General features: G+C 38.9%; 1 protein-coding gene across 1 annotated transcript in view; it reads left to right on the top strand.

The window, feature by feature from the left end:
- SH3YL1 (SH3 and SYLF domain containing 1) overlaps positions 1-14,794 on the top strand; it is a 48,479-nt gene extending 33,685 nt beyond the window's left edge. Inside the window, exons 6-10 of the mRNA XM_023518426.1 lie at positions 2-80; positions 3,105-3,270; positions 4,106-4,184; positions 10,395-10,451; positions 14,573-14,794. Coding sequence (XP_023374194.1) covers positions 2-80; positions 3,105-3,270; positions 4,106-4,184; positions 10,395-10,451; positions 14,573-14,763 — 572 coding nt within the window. The 3' untranslated portion in view covers positions 14,764-14,794. The remainder of the gene's footprint in view (position 1; positions 81-3,104; positions 3,271-4,105; positions 4,185-10,394; positions 10,452-14,572) is intronic.
- The last annotated feature ends 7 nt before the right edge of the window (positions 14,795-14,801 follow it).

Raw genomic sequence — 14,801 nt, 5'->3', positions numbered from 1 at the left:
TACTGCAAGTCCAGGGGTCTCTTTGCTGGTGTGTCTTTGGAGGGCAGCTGTCTGATCGAAAGGAAAGAGACTAATCGAAAGTAAGTTTACACCAAAGTCTATTAAAAGAAACTGCAATGAGAAAATAATATTTCAAAAACTGATATAATTTACAGAGTACATTCATATATTTTTTAAATACAGTGTGTGACTCTAAAATTTTAAAATTCAAGACAGAAGTAATATATACTTACAGAAAAAATAGAAAACAAAAAAATGTATTAAAAGAAAAAGAATTCTATCTCATTAAAAGTAACACTATTTCGGGTGGTACCTGTGGCTCAGTGAGTAGGATGCCGGCCCCATATACCAAGGATGGTGGGTTTGAACGCAGCCCAGCCAAACTGCAAGGAAAAAATAGCCAGGAGTTGTGGCAGGTGCTTGTAGTCCCAGCTACTTGGGAGGCTGAGACAAGAGAATCACCTAAGCCCAAGAGCTGGATGTTATTGAGAGCTGTGACGCCAGGACACTCTACCAAGGGTGACAAAGTGAGACTCTGTCTCTAAAAAAAAAAAAAGTAACACTATTTCCATTTTGCTGTAGGGCCTTCCAATACTTTCCTAAACATAATGTTTCTTTGTTTGGACACACACAAGGTATCCCAAAGGTCACCATATTCATTGGGAAATTGTAGCTAAGTGTACCTTTATTTACAAAATACTCATTATAAAAATTTTTTTTTCATTATAAAATTTAACAAAATATTCTTTATATGTTGGCCACCTTTTTGTAAAATGTTGTAATGAATACAGTATTTTGGCTCGGCGCCTGTGGCTCAAGTGGCTAAGGCGCCAGCCACATACACCTAAAGTGGTGGGTTTAAATCCAGCCCAGGCCCACCAAACAACAATGATGGCTGCAACCAAAAAATAGCCGAGTGTTGTGGCGGGTGCCTGTGGTCCCAGCTACTTGGAAGGCTGAGGCAAGAGACTTGCTTGCATCCAAGAGTTGGAGGTTGCTGTGAGCCGTGATGCCAGAGCACTCTACCCGGGGGATAGCTTGAGGCTCTGTCTCAAAAAAACAAAACAAAACAGTATTTTGTAAATAAAAGGACATTTAGCTAAAATTTCCCATTTTTCCTATGTGTGGTGACCTTTGGGACACTCTGTATAATTGTTGTCATAATACATATTAAATCGTAAATATTTTCTCCCACTTAGCATTATAAGATTGTAAGTATAAGCTAGTAATACTTTATTAGTAGGATGTATCATATTAAGTATATTTTTTAAAAAATTGTGGAGGGCATATCAGTTGCTACTTGTGGACCACGCAAAATATTCCTCAGTGTGAGAAGTGTGTCTGTTATTACACTCTGCTTTTGTCTCTCCTCCATATCAAATACAGACAAGTTTTTCTGTTGTTGTTGTTTGTTTGGGGTTTTTTTGTTGTTGTTTGTTTGTTTTTTGAGACAGAGTCTCACTATGTGATCCTGGGTAGAGTGCCATGGTGTCACAGCTCACAGCAACCTCAAAGTCTTAGGCTTAAGCAATTCTCTTGCCTTAGCCTCCCAAGTAGCTGGGACTACAGGTGCCTAGCAGAATGCTCAGCTATTTTTTTGTTGCAGTTGTCATTGTTGATTTTAGCTGGCCCAGCCAGGTTTGAACTTGCCAGCCTCAGTGTATGTGGCCGGCACACTTCCCACTGAGCTCTGGGTGCTACTCCTAAATACAGACAAGTTTTGATTAAAAATATGGTTTGATTTTTAAAAAGAGGATTTGAAAGTATCCTAAAGTTTCTACTGTAAACTGACATCTGGCTAATTTTTTCCAAATATGCTCTGGCAAATTGCCTCTGCAATGTGTGTGAAGGCCCAGAAAGGGACCCCCAGCCTGACAGAGGGCCAGGCAGAAGTCCTACTGATCAAGGCTGACCAGTGACAGCAGACAGACCATAAGAGGCAACAACTGATAGGAAGTTCATCATGCCAGTTGACTCAGGAATTCAGTAGTACATTTGATAACATTTAGACACACAGTCAGACCATTAAGTTCATGAACTCATCCTAGAAAAAGTGCTACATACCTCACTGCCAAGCATCTCCATGGTCATCAGATGGCCACTTTGTGGGTGATGTAGTGACATTCACCATGAGGGAATGTAGCACTTTTTCTAGGATGAGTTCACAAACTTAATGGTCCAAATTTGTATGAACCACAAAAAGTAGAAAGTAGAAGGAATAGGGGAAAGTAAAGGTTTGCAGAACTCTTCATCTTATAAAAGCAAGAACAATGTTTTTACTCCAAGTTTTATTAATTTGAGAACTACAACAAGAATGCTTTTAGAAACTTAAGGTTCTAGGCTTTGGAGGACTTTCCCACTAAAGTCCAACTAAATCCTCGATAAAATAAAAAATATACAGCTTAATGAATTGCAAGGCTTTGGAACATGTAAGGCAAATTCTAATTTAGTTTTTTTAAAATAAACTTTTTTAAAAATTACAAAGCCATATGTACAGATACTATTTTTTTTTTTTTTTAACAGAGTCTCACTCTGTCACTCTGGCTAGAGTGCAGTGGTGCAATCATAGCTCGCTGCAGCCTAAAGCTCCTGCGTTCAGGAAATCCTCCTGCCTCAGCCTCCCACGTAGCTGGGGCTATGGATGCCACCACCATGCCCAGCTAGTTTTTCTGTTTTTAGTAGAGACCAGGTCTCCCTCTTGCTCAGGTTGATCTGGAACTCTTGGCCTCAAGGAATCCTCCCGCCTCAGCCTCCCAGAGTGTTTGGATACCATATTTATAAGAAATTTAAAAACTAAAAACTCATAAAATGTATGTGCTTGAATGTGTATTTCTGTGTCTACTATAAATTTATGTATATATGTATACGTTTTTACACACACATGTGGATGTGCTTTTTGTTAATAGAGAAAGGACAGCAATCTGGATGGCTACGGTAGGGCTTGGGAATAAACATAAGAGCTAAACATGGGCTGCTGCCTGTGGTCAGTGTGAACAGTGGCCCATGCGGAGCACTGACAGGAGTCATCTCACACATATGTTGTGTTTGACTCTAGAAAAAGTCTATGTCTATTGAAGAAATGTTTTCAATTCTCTATTTATTAGATTTTATTGCCAAGATATTCGAGCTTATGATATTTTATTTGGAGATATACCGCCACCTGCTCAAGCAGAAGATCTCTATGAAATTCTCAATTCCTTTACTGAAAAGTATGAAAATGAAGGACAACGAATCAACAGCAGGCGAGCGGCACGTGAGCAGCAGTGCAAGGTCTGGCCTGGGCACCTCTCGACAGCTGAAACCCGTCCCTGTTACTCTCACTTATGGCTTTGTGAAAATGCCACATACCTTGACATTTCATAGGCACAAATTTCTTTTTTTTTTTTTTTTTTTTTTTTTGAGATGGAGCCTCAAGCTGTCCCCCTGGGTAGAGTGCCATGGCATCACTCTCACAGCAACCTCCAACTCCTGGGCTCAAGCGAGTCTCCTGCCTCAGCCTCCCAAGTAGCTGGGACTACAGGTGCCCGCCACAACGCCTGGCCATTTTTTGGTTGCAGCCATCATTGTTGTTTGGTGGGCCCGGGCTGGGAATTCGAACCCGCCACCTTAGGTGTATGTGGCTGGCGCCTTAGCCACTTGAGCCACAGGTGCCAAGCCCATATGCACAAATTTCAAGGAAAAACATGACTTGTTTTCCATGATTGAACTTTGTGACACTAATTAACGCCAGCAGCAGCTGCTAACACTGTGGGCCTATGCCTCTCCGTGACCTCACAGCCCTTCTGGAGTCAGCTTGACCCAGCTCGGAATGAAGGCTGAGGCACAGAGTTTGGCTTGTGGCTGCCTCTCCCACTCCACGCTGAGCTATCACCCATCTTCACACCTGCAGCTCCTCCAAACCCTGCCCAGGTTGTCAGAGGGGCCTGGGTGAGGGACGAGCCTCCCAGGTCCATCATAGTCTTGCCATCTGCTTCAGGGCACCTCACAAATAAATGCAAATGATAAAATCTGTCACATAAACTGATTAGAAGGAAAATGTGTTGTATGCGTCAAAGTAAAAACAGGGTTTTAGAGTTATATGTGCATTTATTTTTGTTCCTCCCAGGCTAAAGAATTACCCCCCAAACCAGGGTTGAGACCACAACAGCCATCTGCACCTGTCCACCTGACTTCTGGCTCCCAAAGTAAGCATTGTTGTTGCAATTCAAATACAATTGTGATTAATTATTAAATATTGTTAAGAAATCAAAATACATCATTAAACTTTGGAGTCCATAGAAGCACTACTAGATATTTAAGACAGAATAAGGAAATGTTCAGCCTCTTCTAAACACATAAGAAAAATCCTCATTGGTATAGTTAGTGAAAAATTCTGTTCTCATTCTCCACAGAGCTTTATCTTAAAAGTTTTTCTCACATTTTCTTCATATTTTCATTTCTTCCAAAGATTGTTTATCCTAGTGATTTTAAATGTAAAAAAAAAAAAGCTTGTTTTCTTGCATAACCATCAATTTACAATTCTGAATATTGATTTTTACCATATATTCCTGAGTTCAGAATTTCATAAAGTTATTTTAAAACTAGATGAAATTTATAAAGCACCCGATTATAGTCTTTACTTATTCATTTTTATGACAATCACTCATTCTCAGAATTCTGTTTTTCTTATTTCAAAGTTACCAGTAAATAGAAACACACTAACATGGGAGATCTTCCATTTCATGATCAACTGTTACAAAGAGCCTGTGCTGTGGAGAGAAGGTGACTCTAACTTAGGTCCTGTATTTAATAACTTTCAATATAGGAGGAGGGCGAGCCCGGGGTCTGGGAGTAGGGGGGGAATAGCTGCTGTCAGCAGGAGCAGCTTATGGTCAGTTTGGGAGGAGAAGAACATACCCTGATGTCCTGTAGAAGGCAGCTCATCCTCAGCCCTTTCCTCTGATTTTTAGCCCAGCCCCTTGTATTCACTCTTGGCTATGCCTTGTCTACATTTACCCACGTCAGAAATGACCGATTCTCTCTTGTCACCCACTGCCTCCCAAGACTCAGTCTTCTGTTCTCGTGGGGTTCGACACTCACCTCCCGCCACTCAGGTCTTGAAACTTGTTCATGCTCTTGTTTCTAGTGACTGAGGAGATGTGAGCATGAAACCTGTTTTCCTCCTAGATCTGAGTGATTATATGAAATTGACCCATGTGTAGGTTTTAAACGTTGCTTAAATTTCCTCACAAGGAGATTAGATATCTGCAGTATGTATATATAAAAATCCTGGTCTGATTGTTATTGATTCCTTCTCATTGTGTGTTAAAACCCTACTGTGCACCACACCTCAGGAATTTCTTGCACTTAACTTGAGAAACCCTGAAATTGACCCCCTCCTGAGCATGCACTAAACCATCTGCCCTGCCCTGCCAGCCCCAGGTTCCTGTTCCCACAGGACCTGTCTTATGGGCACGGACAGACATGTCTGCCGCTCTGCACATCATGAGCATGTCCTTGCCAGCTTCTGTGTGTGCCTGGTTCAGTCCTGTGAAGGCCACTTGATTGGCACGTGTTCTCATGCACACCGACTTCTCCCTTCTTGGTCCCATTTCTGTGCTTGTTGAGAGCTCCCTGTTGGAGTTACTCATTTGCACACTATCTTTTCTCATGCAACATATCATTTCAGGTTTTGAACACCAGTTTTTAATTCAATAAAAAGAAAATTTTAAACTCATATCTATTTAAAAATTTTAAGCTAGTATCTAACCCTTTATTTTAAATTTGACCTCTTTCTAAGTTCATTGTTAAAAAACTAAATATTTTTAATTTCTCACATACATGTGATTTCATATAAATGCACATATATAAATGCACATGTGGTTTATATAAGTGCAGATTTAAAATGGGTTTTTAAATCCAGTATTTTTTTTTCTTTTCCTCTTTTGATTTGCTCCCCTCTCCCCATTTCTCCTATATTTTAGCTCACAAAACACTCTTTCCCACCCTCATTCTAGGAAACCCATATTTACAACTTGAAATATAGACTTTGACATAGTGTCCATGCTGGTACGGTCCCATACACAGACACATGTACAAACTAATAATACACATGGGCAGAATATTTTGATTTTGTCACACATAAATGCTATAATATTGTGCATGCTATATTATATCTTGTTTGTATTTATTTATTTGCCTATCGGTTTGTTTGCTCACTAACACCTCAGTGGAAACTCCTAAGTCAACTAGTAGAGCTCTAATTAATCCTTTATAATCCTATTCCATGGTACAGTGTACACAGGTCATTCAGCAACTCTCCTACTGGTGGGTATTAACTTTGTTCCACATTTTTTTCCATGTGAAATTGTGCCACAATTAATATCCTTCTAAATTACTATCTCTACATACTGTCACTTATAGTTTTTTTGAGATAATTGCCAGGAGTAGACATGATAGATCAAAGGATAGATTTTTAAAGTTTTAACAAATTTATTTAAGTAAGTTTTTACTGCAGTGGAGTCTCATTTGCCATGCCCTACCACAAACACTCACTTCCCCACCACACATACCATGTGAGTTCCCACCATAAACATCCCCCCTCCCATCGCACACACTCTCCTACTATGACACATATCAGGACAGTCCTCAACATACACTTTCCTTACTGCTGTTAGTGTTGAAACGTTTCAAAGTGTTTGTGAGTCAAAGCTGGTTATATTTCCTTGATAACTGAATTGCATTTATCCCTGAATTTTTATTTTGTTTTACATTTATTAGTGAATTTAAACATCTCTGCATATAATTCCTGGAGTTTTGTATTTAATCTTACCCATCTTTTCATTTCATTGGTCCATTTTTTTCTATTGGGATATTTGTTGCTTTCTTAATTTATAGAAATGCTCTCTATGTTAAGGCGTTGTCATTTGAGTTGCAATATTTTTCTGCATTTAGCATTTGTCTTTTGAATTTGTCTTCAAAATTTTGCCATAGGAAAGTTTTAATTTTAATGTAAAAATACAGCTATCACCTAGTTTTTGTAGATTTGGATTTTTAAGGCATGGTTGAGGTCTTCACACTTTCTATACAAGGTTGTATTCATGGTCCCCTAGATTTTCCTGTGATAGTTTTCATAGTTACTGGATACTTATTCTTCACATACTTTAAGATCATTTTACTAATTTTTCCTCCCCCCCAAAATGCAATTTTAGTTAAAATAACATTTTGTACATATATTCAATCTATAATTTTTATTCTAATTGTAATAATATAACTTGTATAAATTAATTTGATATGAATATAATCTTCCCATTTTATGCTTTCCATTTCAATTTTAGTTAAAATGTATGTATATTCAATCTATAATTTTTGAATTTGAATTATAGTAATGTTACATGTATAAATTAATTAATTTGATTGAATAATAATCTTTCCATTTTATGCTTTCCATTTGTTGAGATGTTATTTATTTTAATAAGGTTTCATGGCTGGGCATGGTGGCTCACGCATGTTGTCCCAGCGCTTTGGGAGGCCGAGGCTGGTGGATCGCCTGAGCTCAGACTAGTGTAAGACCAGCATGAGGCAGAGTGAGACCCCATCTTTACAAAAAAAAAAAAAAAAAAAAAACAGCTGGACGTTGTGGCTACCGCCTGTAATCCCAGCTACATGGGGGGCAAGAGGGCAAGAGAATCGCTAAAGGAAGAAAGAAAAAAAAATAAAAAAAACAAAAAACAAAACTTCAAACTAAGATAAAGTGAAAGCCAGCAGAAATCGAAAGCAAAAACAAAAAAATAATAATAATAAAAATAAGATTTAATAATTTCTGTGCCTTTCTTGTTAAATTTATCCCTAAGTATTTTGCTGTAGTAAGTGGATCCATCTCTATTTCAGAGTGTTTATTCTCATAGTTTAGGAAATCTTAATTTGTACGTATCTGGTCATTCACCCAAAAATATCTCCAGTTAGTTTTTAAAAATAGGTTTTCTTAGGATGTTTGTGTCTTCTTTCCAGCTCCATCAGTGTTCATTTCCATATCCTTATACTCACTAACTTGCAAGGCTGCTGGCCTTTACAATGGCAGATGCCTCTCCCCATAGGAGCACAGAGGTTGCCAAGGAGAACACAGGCACAGATAGCTCAAGTAATTTAAGAGCCATAGTATCCAGGTCTCTAGTTCCCAGTTCTTAAAGCCAGCACAGCTGAGAACATGACTTGTAGGCTGTCATCTTCATTGCATTTTCACAACCTGTTTTCTATACTTAGTGAATAAAAGCAAACCCCAAACCATGCTGATTCCTGCTATACTACCTCAACTCCAAACTTGAAATACAGATATTGATTTTGACGTAGTTAGTGTATGGTTCTCATGAGGGCCAAATCCTCTCACAAATCAGGTGATTTCTATTTCTTTGGTTCCAAGAAAATTAAAGGACCTAATGGAATTGTCATCTAAATTTATAATGAGAGTTACAATTAATAGTGTCATTATATATTATTTTTAAAAATCACACTATTATCAAAACAAAAAGTTAAGCCAGTCATTTTCTTTGTCTATTTTCTGCTTCTATAACTGAATACCATAGACTAGGTAATTTAAAAAGAAAAGAGATTAATTTGGTTTGCATTTCTAGAGATGGGAAAATCCAAGCTTGAGGGGCCACACCTGGGGAGGGCGTCGGTGAATCGCAGCACACAGAAGGCATCACATGGCCATGAGCACACCTCACGGTGTGAGACAGAGAGAGGGTATTGGGCCCACCGCACCCTTTATCCAGGACCCACATCCACAAAAACTAGCCGAAGCCCTAGGGGTCCACCCTCATTGACTAATCCCATCTCTCAACACTGTTATAATGGCAATAAATTTCAATGTGAGTTTTGGAGGGGACATTTAAATCATAGTAATAATTTTTATTATCTTATATAATTTTATATATATATGTTGTTTATTTTGTTCTTTATTATGTTTTGCAAATAGATAACTATGATTTTTTTTTTTGGCCTCTATCTCAGGACTATAAAAGATCTGGTTACATTAATATACAATGCCTCCTTCTACCCCTCTCTAGTTGTTTATAAAAGTCAGATTTCTTAGCACCTATATCTATAACAAATCATACTAAAATAGAATTAGATGTTCAACGTATGTCATTCTAGCAATAAGAAACCTGAACTAATTTTTGAAAGTTTCATCCATCTATTGAGATGCATTTCAAATAAAAAGTTACTTTTATGTTTAGTAAGCTAAAAAATTCACAATATATTAAAAATTTTGATCACTTGTCTGCTAATGATGGTTATAATGATAACTCAGTTTATGAAAAATTATTTAGTAAAGCCTTGTGCTTACATAAAATAAAACTTAAAAATTATATATAAATTTTTATTGTAGAAAAATGTTATATATAAAAATATAATAATTGGGTCAGGTGTGGTGGCTCACACCTGTAATCCCAGCACTCTGGGAGGCTGAGGTGGGTGAATTGTTTGAGACCAGGAGTCTGAGACCAGCCTGAGCAAGAGCGAGACCCCATCAATAGAAAATCTAACCAGATGTGGTGGCAGGCACCTGTAGCCTCAGCTACTTGGGAGGCTAAGGTAGGAGGATTGCCTGAGCCCATGAGTTCGAGGCTGGTGTGAGCTGTGATGACACCAATGCACTCTAGCCTGGGTGACAGAATGAGACTCTGTCTCAAAAAAATAATAATAGTGATACATTACTATAAGAACTTTTGAATAAATGGAATGAAAGTATGATTTGAAAGTCAAAAATAAATACATAATGTCTGACTGTTAAACAGCTTATTGATTTTCTTTAATGAATTATACTAAGTTTCAAATCATTATACTATTTGGATTCTTTTATCCAAAAAAAAAAAAGAAGAAAGAAAGAAATACGATTGTTTAATTTAAATAACTATTATGTGAACTATATTAAGAAGTATTCTCCTTGTAACAATTTAAGCTTACATTCAACAATTTTAGATGTCAATTTGAAAACATACAGCAAGGAGAGTATCCACTGTGTAAAAATTATCCTAGGGGTTATACAGGAAATAAGAATAACATAATCATTGTATTGGGAGCCACAGGCTTTGTTATTGAGGTATTTTATGATGACTTTTGGAAAGGGATGTTGTCATGCTTTCCATACATGTGCTTGAAAGGCTGGGAGTTAGTTTATGTATCAGTATTTCATGTTACATAGATATCCGGTAGTTACCATCTTCTGTACTTGGTGCATTTACGGCCTATCCAGACGTACCTCTTGATTTAAAGCATGATTAAATAATGATAATCCTGTTAACCATAGTGATTTAAAATATTTGCTTAGCAAGGGCAGGTGTTGGTCTTTCTGTGTATTTTAATAATATATATTAATTTTTCTAAATCTCCTCCCCCCCCTTTCTTTGCAGATGACAGAAATGAGTATAAGCTCTATCCTGAACTTCCCAGCTATCATGAGAGAGTTGGTAAATAAAGAAAATATATTTTAAAAATGATTCATATCCACCTAATAATCACAAACTTTTTAGTAAATAGGACAGATTGGGTGAATCTCTTATCACTACTTTGATCTATAGCATATCCACATTTTTGAGAAGTATTTATTTTAAAAATGCTATGTTTTTGTTCTCTTATTTGCTTTTAATTTAAGATAACCGGGATGGCAAAAGGCTTGAGGGTCATGGCTGTCCCAGTAGGGCCCTGAGTTGGGGCTGTGCTGCTCTGGCACCCTGGGCTTGTCCCAGGAACACAGGATTGTTCTAAGACTAGTTGTTCAGAAGCTTCTGGGATGTGTAATGGGAATGGAATGTTAGTTTGTTCATTTTGAATTACAATTTAATCCTTATTGCATTTTCTTTGTTTTTAGCCCCATAAACTTTTTATTTTTTAAGAAATTTTATTTTTCAAGTTCACATGTTTTGCTATTGTGAGGAACTACTTCACAATAAAACTTGCAAAGATCTTCTATAGTGAAAACAGTCCTTCAACCTATCTTGCTTAAATATTGTCTAGAAATTTTCCTTGAAAAGAATTAAGCAGTTATTTACAAATGTGAATTAGACACAAATTGAGGGCAAAGGTTAAACATGAGGGCAGCCTTGTGCTTCCAGAAGATGTATGGAGACTGCACAAGACCTGCTCAGTGTCTGCCACACACCCACCTAGCTGACAACCACAGAGGCCTCTTCTAGACATTGCCTCTGGCCCCTGTGGTGAGGACTGGTCTCCTGGGTGGCCTTGCTAGGTGGCTTCCTGCTCATTTGTCAGTGACACACTCCTACAGGGAATGTGGCCCTCAAAGCTATGGATTCCCAGCATGTGGGCTGGGAAAAGATAGGTGCCAGAATTAGGTCAAACCCCCCCCCCCCTATAGTGCATCTGGCAGCCCCACCAAGGCTGAGATGTTTCTCCTGAAATGTGCCCAGGGCCGGAGTTGGCTGCACACAGGTTACATTATGGGTTACATTGTGCAGGCTCCGTGAGAAAGTGGACTGGGAGTGAAACTCCTTACTCACTTTGGAGCCTGAGGCAGCAGAAGCTGCCAGATCAGATGCTGATTGTAATCTCACTGTGCTTCCTGATTTGAGTTAAACTTGAATATTATAATGGAATGACCAATTGCTTCAAAGATCCTTCAGATATTTTAAAGCACAGGAATAATTTAAGGGCATATGTCACTCAGCAGGAAAGGCACCTGAAAGCACCCAGCGTTTGAGCACCTCAGCTGGACCTGGTGGGTGGGTGTTGTTTCCCAGAAGTGGGGGGACAGGGGTAGTTTCCTAGAAGAGGACATAGCTCTTAAGCTCACTTATTTTTTTCTTTAAGTACTCCTTTATGGGCATTAAACTTCTCCTTATGGAAATTTTCTCTAATACTTACATTAAAGAGGGCCATTACATCCTTTGGAGCTCTTTGGCATGGTGCTGACCGTCCTGGGTGCCATCTGGCTCACCCTGGTGGCTTCACCCCTCTGATTTCAGGTGGGTGAATTTTCCACGACAGCCAAACCCCAGACTCCCCAGTTTTCCCCCTGGGAGGTGGAGTGGCTCATCTGACTAGTTAGTTGCTGAGGAGCTTGGCACAAGGAGCTTCCACCTCAGCCCCAGGAAAAGAGGAAGGTCAGGTGTGCCTGGCAGCCCTTGCTCAGCCGCCTGGCCACAGCCCTGTTTCATTTGGAGCCTGTAGCTTGAGGGACATTAAGCTGCAGCTGCATGTGAGGGCAGGGATTCATCCTCTCTCTTTTTTTTAGTTCAGAATATATCTTCCTCTAATTATTCATCATGCAATATATTTCTAAAACAAGTAAAGACAAATTGAATTACCAGGGATTTCTAGGATCAGCTGCATCAGATGTCTGCATCATCTGTACAATCTGGATAACATGGTGATGCAGAAAAATACACTAATCTGCCTTGAAAATTCTCCTTGTGAAGGGGAGTGCTCTGATAAATCTAAGTGTAGTCACTTGCAAACATGACGCTCATGAACAGTGCCAGCACTGACTGAGGACAAGCTGTCTGGATTCACATCTCTCTCCCTCCACCGTGAGCGCTGCAACCTTGGACCAATTCCTGGAAGGGTCTGAGGCTCGGACGGATGGGTGCCCAGGACCTGTGCCGCATTGATTGCCACTGTTCTGCTGTGGTCAGCTGGTGCACACAGAGCCAGCAGGGGCTGCGTGTGTGGGGCTGAGGGCTGTGCCTTCAGAGCCTTCTCAGTGGCACCAACCTTGTCACCTGCTGCTGTCCTGCAGTCCTGCAGCAGGTTTGCAGACCAGAGCTCCCGCAGGACCTGCATCCAAAGGTCCTAAATATAATTATTAAGGACATTTTCAGGGCCAATTTTCTTTTTTAGCACTAGCTTACATTCCTCTGATCTGAAAACAAGGAAGCATGATACAAGTGCTTGCTAAATACCACTCATCGCAGCGTCAGCCACCCTTCACAGTGTGTGTGTAGGAAGGACTGCTTACTCATATGTTAGCAGTTCAAAAAAATTTTTTGTGACATTCTTTTAACCTTTATTATTTAACATTGATAGACTAACAATAAATATAGTATAAATATAAAAATATGGAGAAATTCTTTGTTTCATAGAAACAACTCGTTATACTAGTAATATCTCTGATGTAATTATGTTGGTTATTATTAGGATTATTTATTTAGAACTCAGAGAACCAGATGGCACATACTTTATAGAAAGACCTGTAGCACCATCTTGTGTGAGCTACAAATTCAGTGTTTTCAGTTGATGTGGTTTAATTCAAGTATTAACTAAATTTATTTCTTACTGACAGCCCAAGTTCAGTTTTATTACTATTATAGTGAGTATTATGGGTTCAAAATGGAGCTTGTTCTAGAGTTTGATTGTTGTTGCTTTCTGTGTATCTGGACTTAGATGCATTTAATATCTAATTGCCTGATTTATGCAAAAAATTATATGACTCACAAGACTTTGATTCCATGTAGCTAAGTGCACAGAAAGTGTTCATTTCTTTATATTTTTATGATGCAACACAGTTTATGATATTTAATGTCTTTTATTTATGTTAAGCACTCAGTTCTCAAACTATTTCCTTCTGAATACCACACATTAGCGGAGCAAGGTTTCTGAGTTGAATCTTTCATGACACAATCATAAGCACAGACTTCAGTTTTTCTCCAGTGTCTATAATTCATGGAAGATGTCACAACTGTCTCAGTCCATCTGGGTTGCTATAACTAAGCACCATAGACTTATACACAGTAGAAATTTATTTCTCACAGTTTTGTGGGCCGGAAGTCTGAGATGTCTGGGACTCACTGTTGTAGGCTCAGCTTCTCTGCCCAGACACCATGTGCTCCTAGTGGGCAAAGGCCAGGCGGCCTCAGCCACTGACGCAGGGAGGCCCTTTCCCACACTGCTACTTCAGGGTACCGGGGGGCAACAAAAATTCAGACCATGGCAATGAGTATTCTACTAAAATGGAAAAAATATGGATAAATATTAGTATCTTACAGATTGTTCAAAATTTAAAAAGTTATGACCATAAACATTTGCTGAATTTACAAGTATATATTACAATAATGTGCAAGTCTAACTTAGGTGGATTTGGGAGATGTTATTGCCAAATGTTTGCACTTTCCAAAGGAGAAAAATGTAAGTTTAATAATGTTATGGAAATTGGCTCAGTGCCTATAATACAGTGGTTACAGCGCCAGCCACATACACCAAGGCTGGCGGGTTCCAGCCTAGCCCAGGCCAGCTGAACAACAATGACGACTGTAACAAAAAATAGCTGGGTGTTGTGGTGGGCACCTGTAGTCCCAGCTACTTGGGAGGCTGAGGCAAGAGAATCGCTTGAGCCCATGAGTTGGAGATAGCTGTGAGCTGAGATGCCACAGCACTCTACCGAGGGCGACATAATGAGACTGTCTCAAAAAATAATAATGTTAAGAAAATTATACAGACATATGTGGTGGGTTTTGCTGGCTCCTAGGGCATCAGCAGGACAAATGCTAAGTGGTTGAATTTTATCTTATCTACACACTCCCAATTTTTCCTCTAAAAATTTTAACTAATTATAATTTTTTCATTGTTGTTTTAGGCAATTCAAATCTGCCGATAGAAGTGACAGCGCTCTATTCATTTGAAGCACAGCAGCCAGGGGATTTGAATTTTCAAGCTGGAGACAGAATCATAGTTATATCAAAAACAGATTCACATTTTGATTGGTGGGAAGGAAAGCTTCGAGGTCAAACTGGCATTTTTCCAGCCAACTATGTAACCATGAATTAAAGTTCATGCCACTTTCTTCTTTGAGAATTACACACACA

The sequence above is a fragment of the Otolemur garnettii genome, unplaced genomic scaffold (assembly GCF_000181295.1).
Source record: "Otolemur garnettii isolate 467f Iridium unplaced genomic scaffold, OtoGar3 scaffold00139, whole genome shotgun sequence".
Lineage (NCBI taxonomy): Eukaryota > Metazoa > Chordata > Mammalia > Primates > Galagidae > Otolemur > Otolemur garnettii.
The sequence above is the reverse complement of the archived record's forward strand: the minus strand, read 5'-3'. Positions and strand labels throughout refer to the sequence as shown.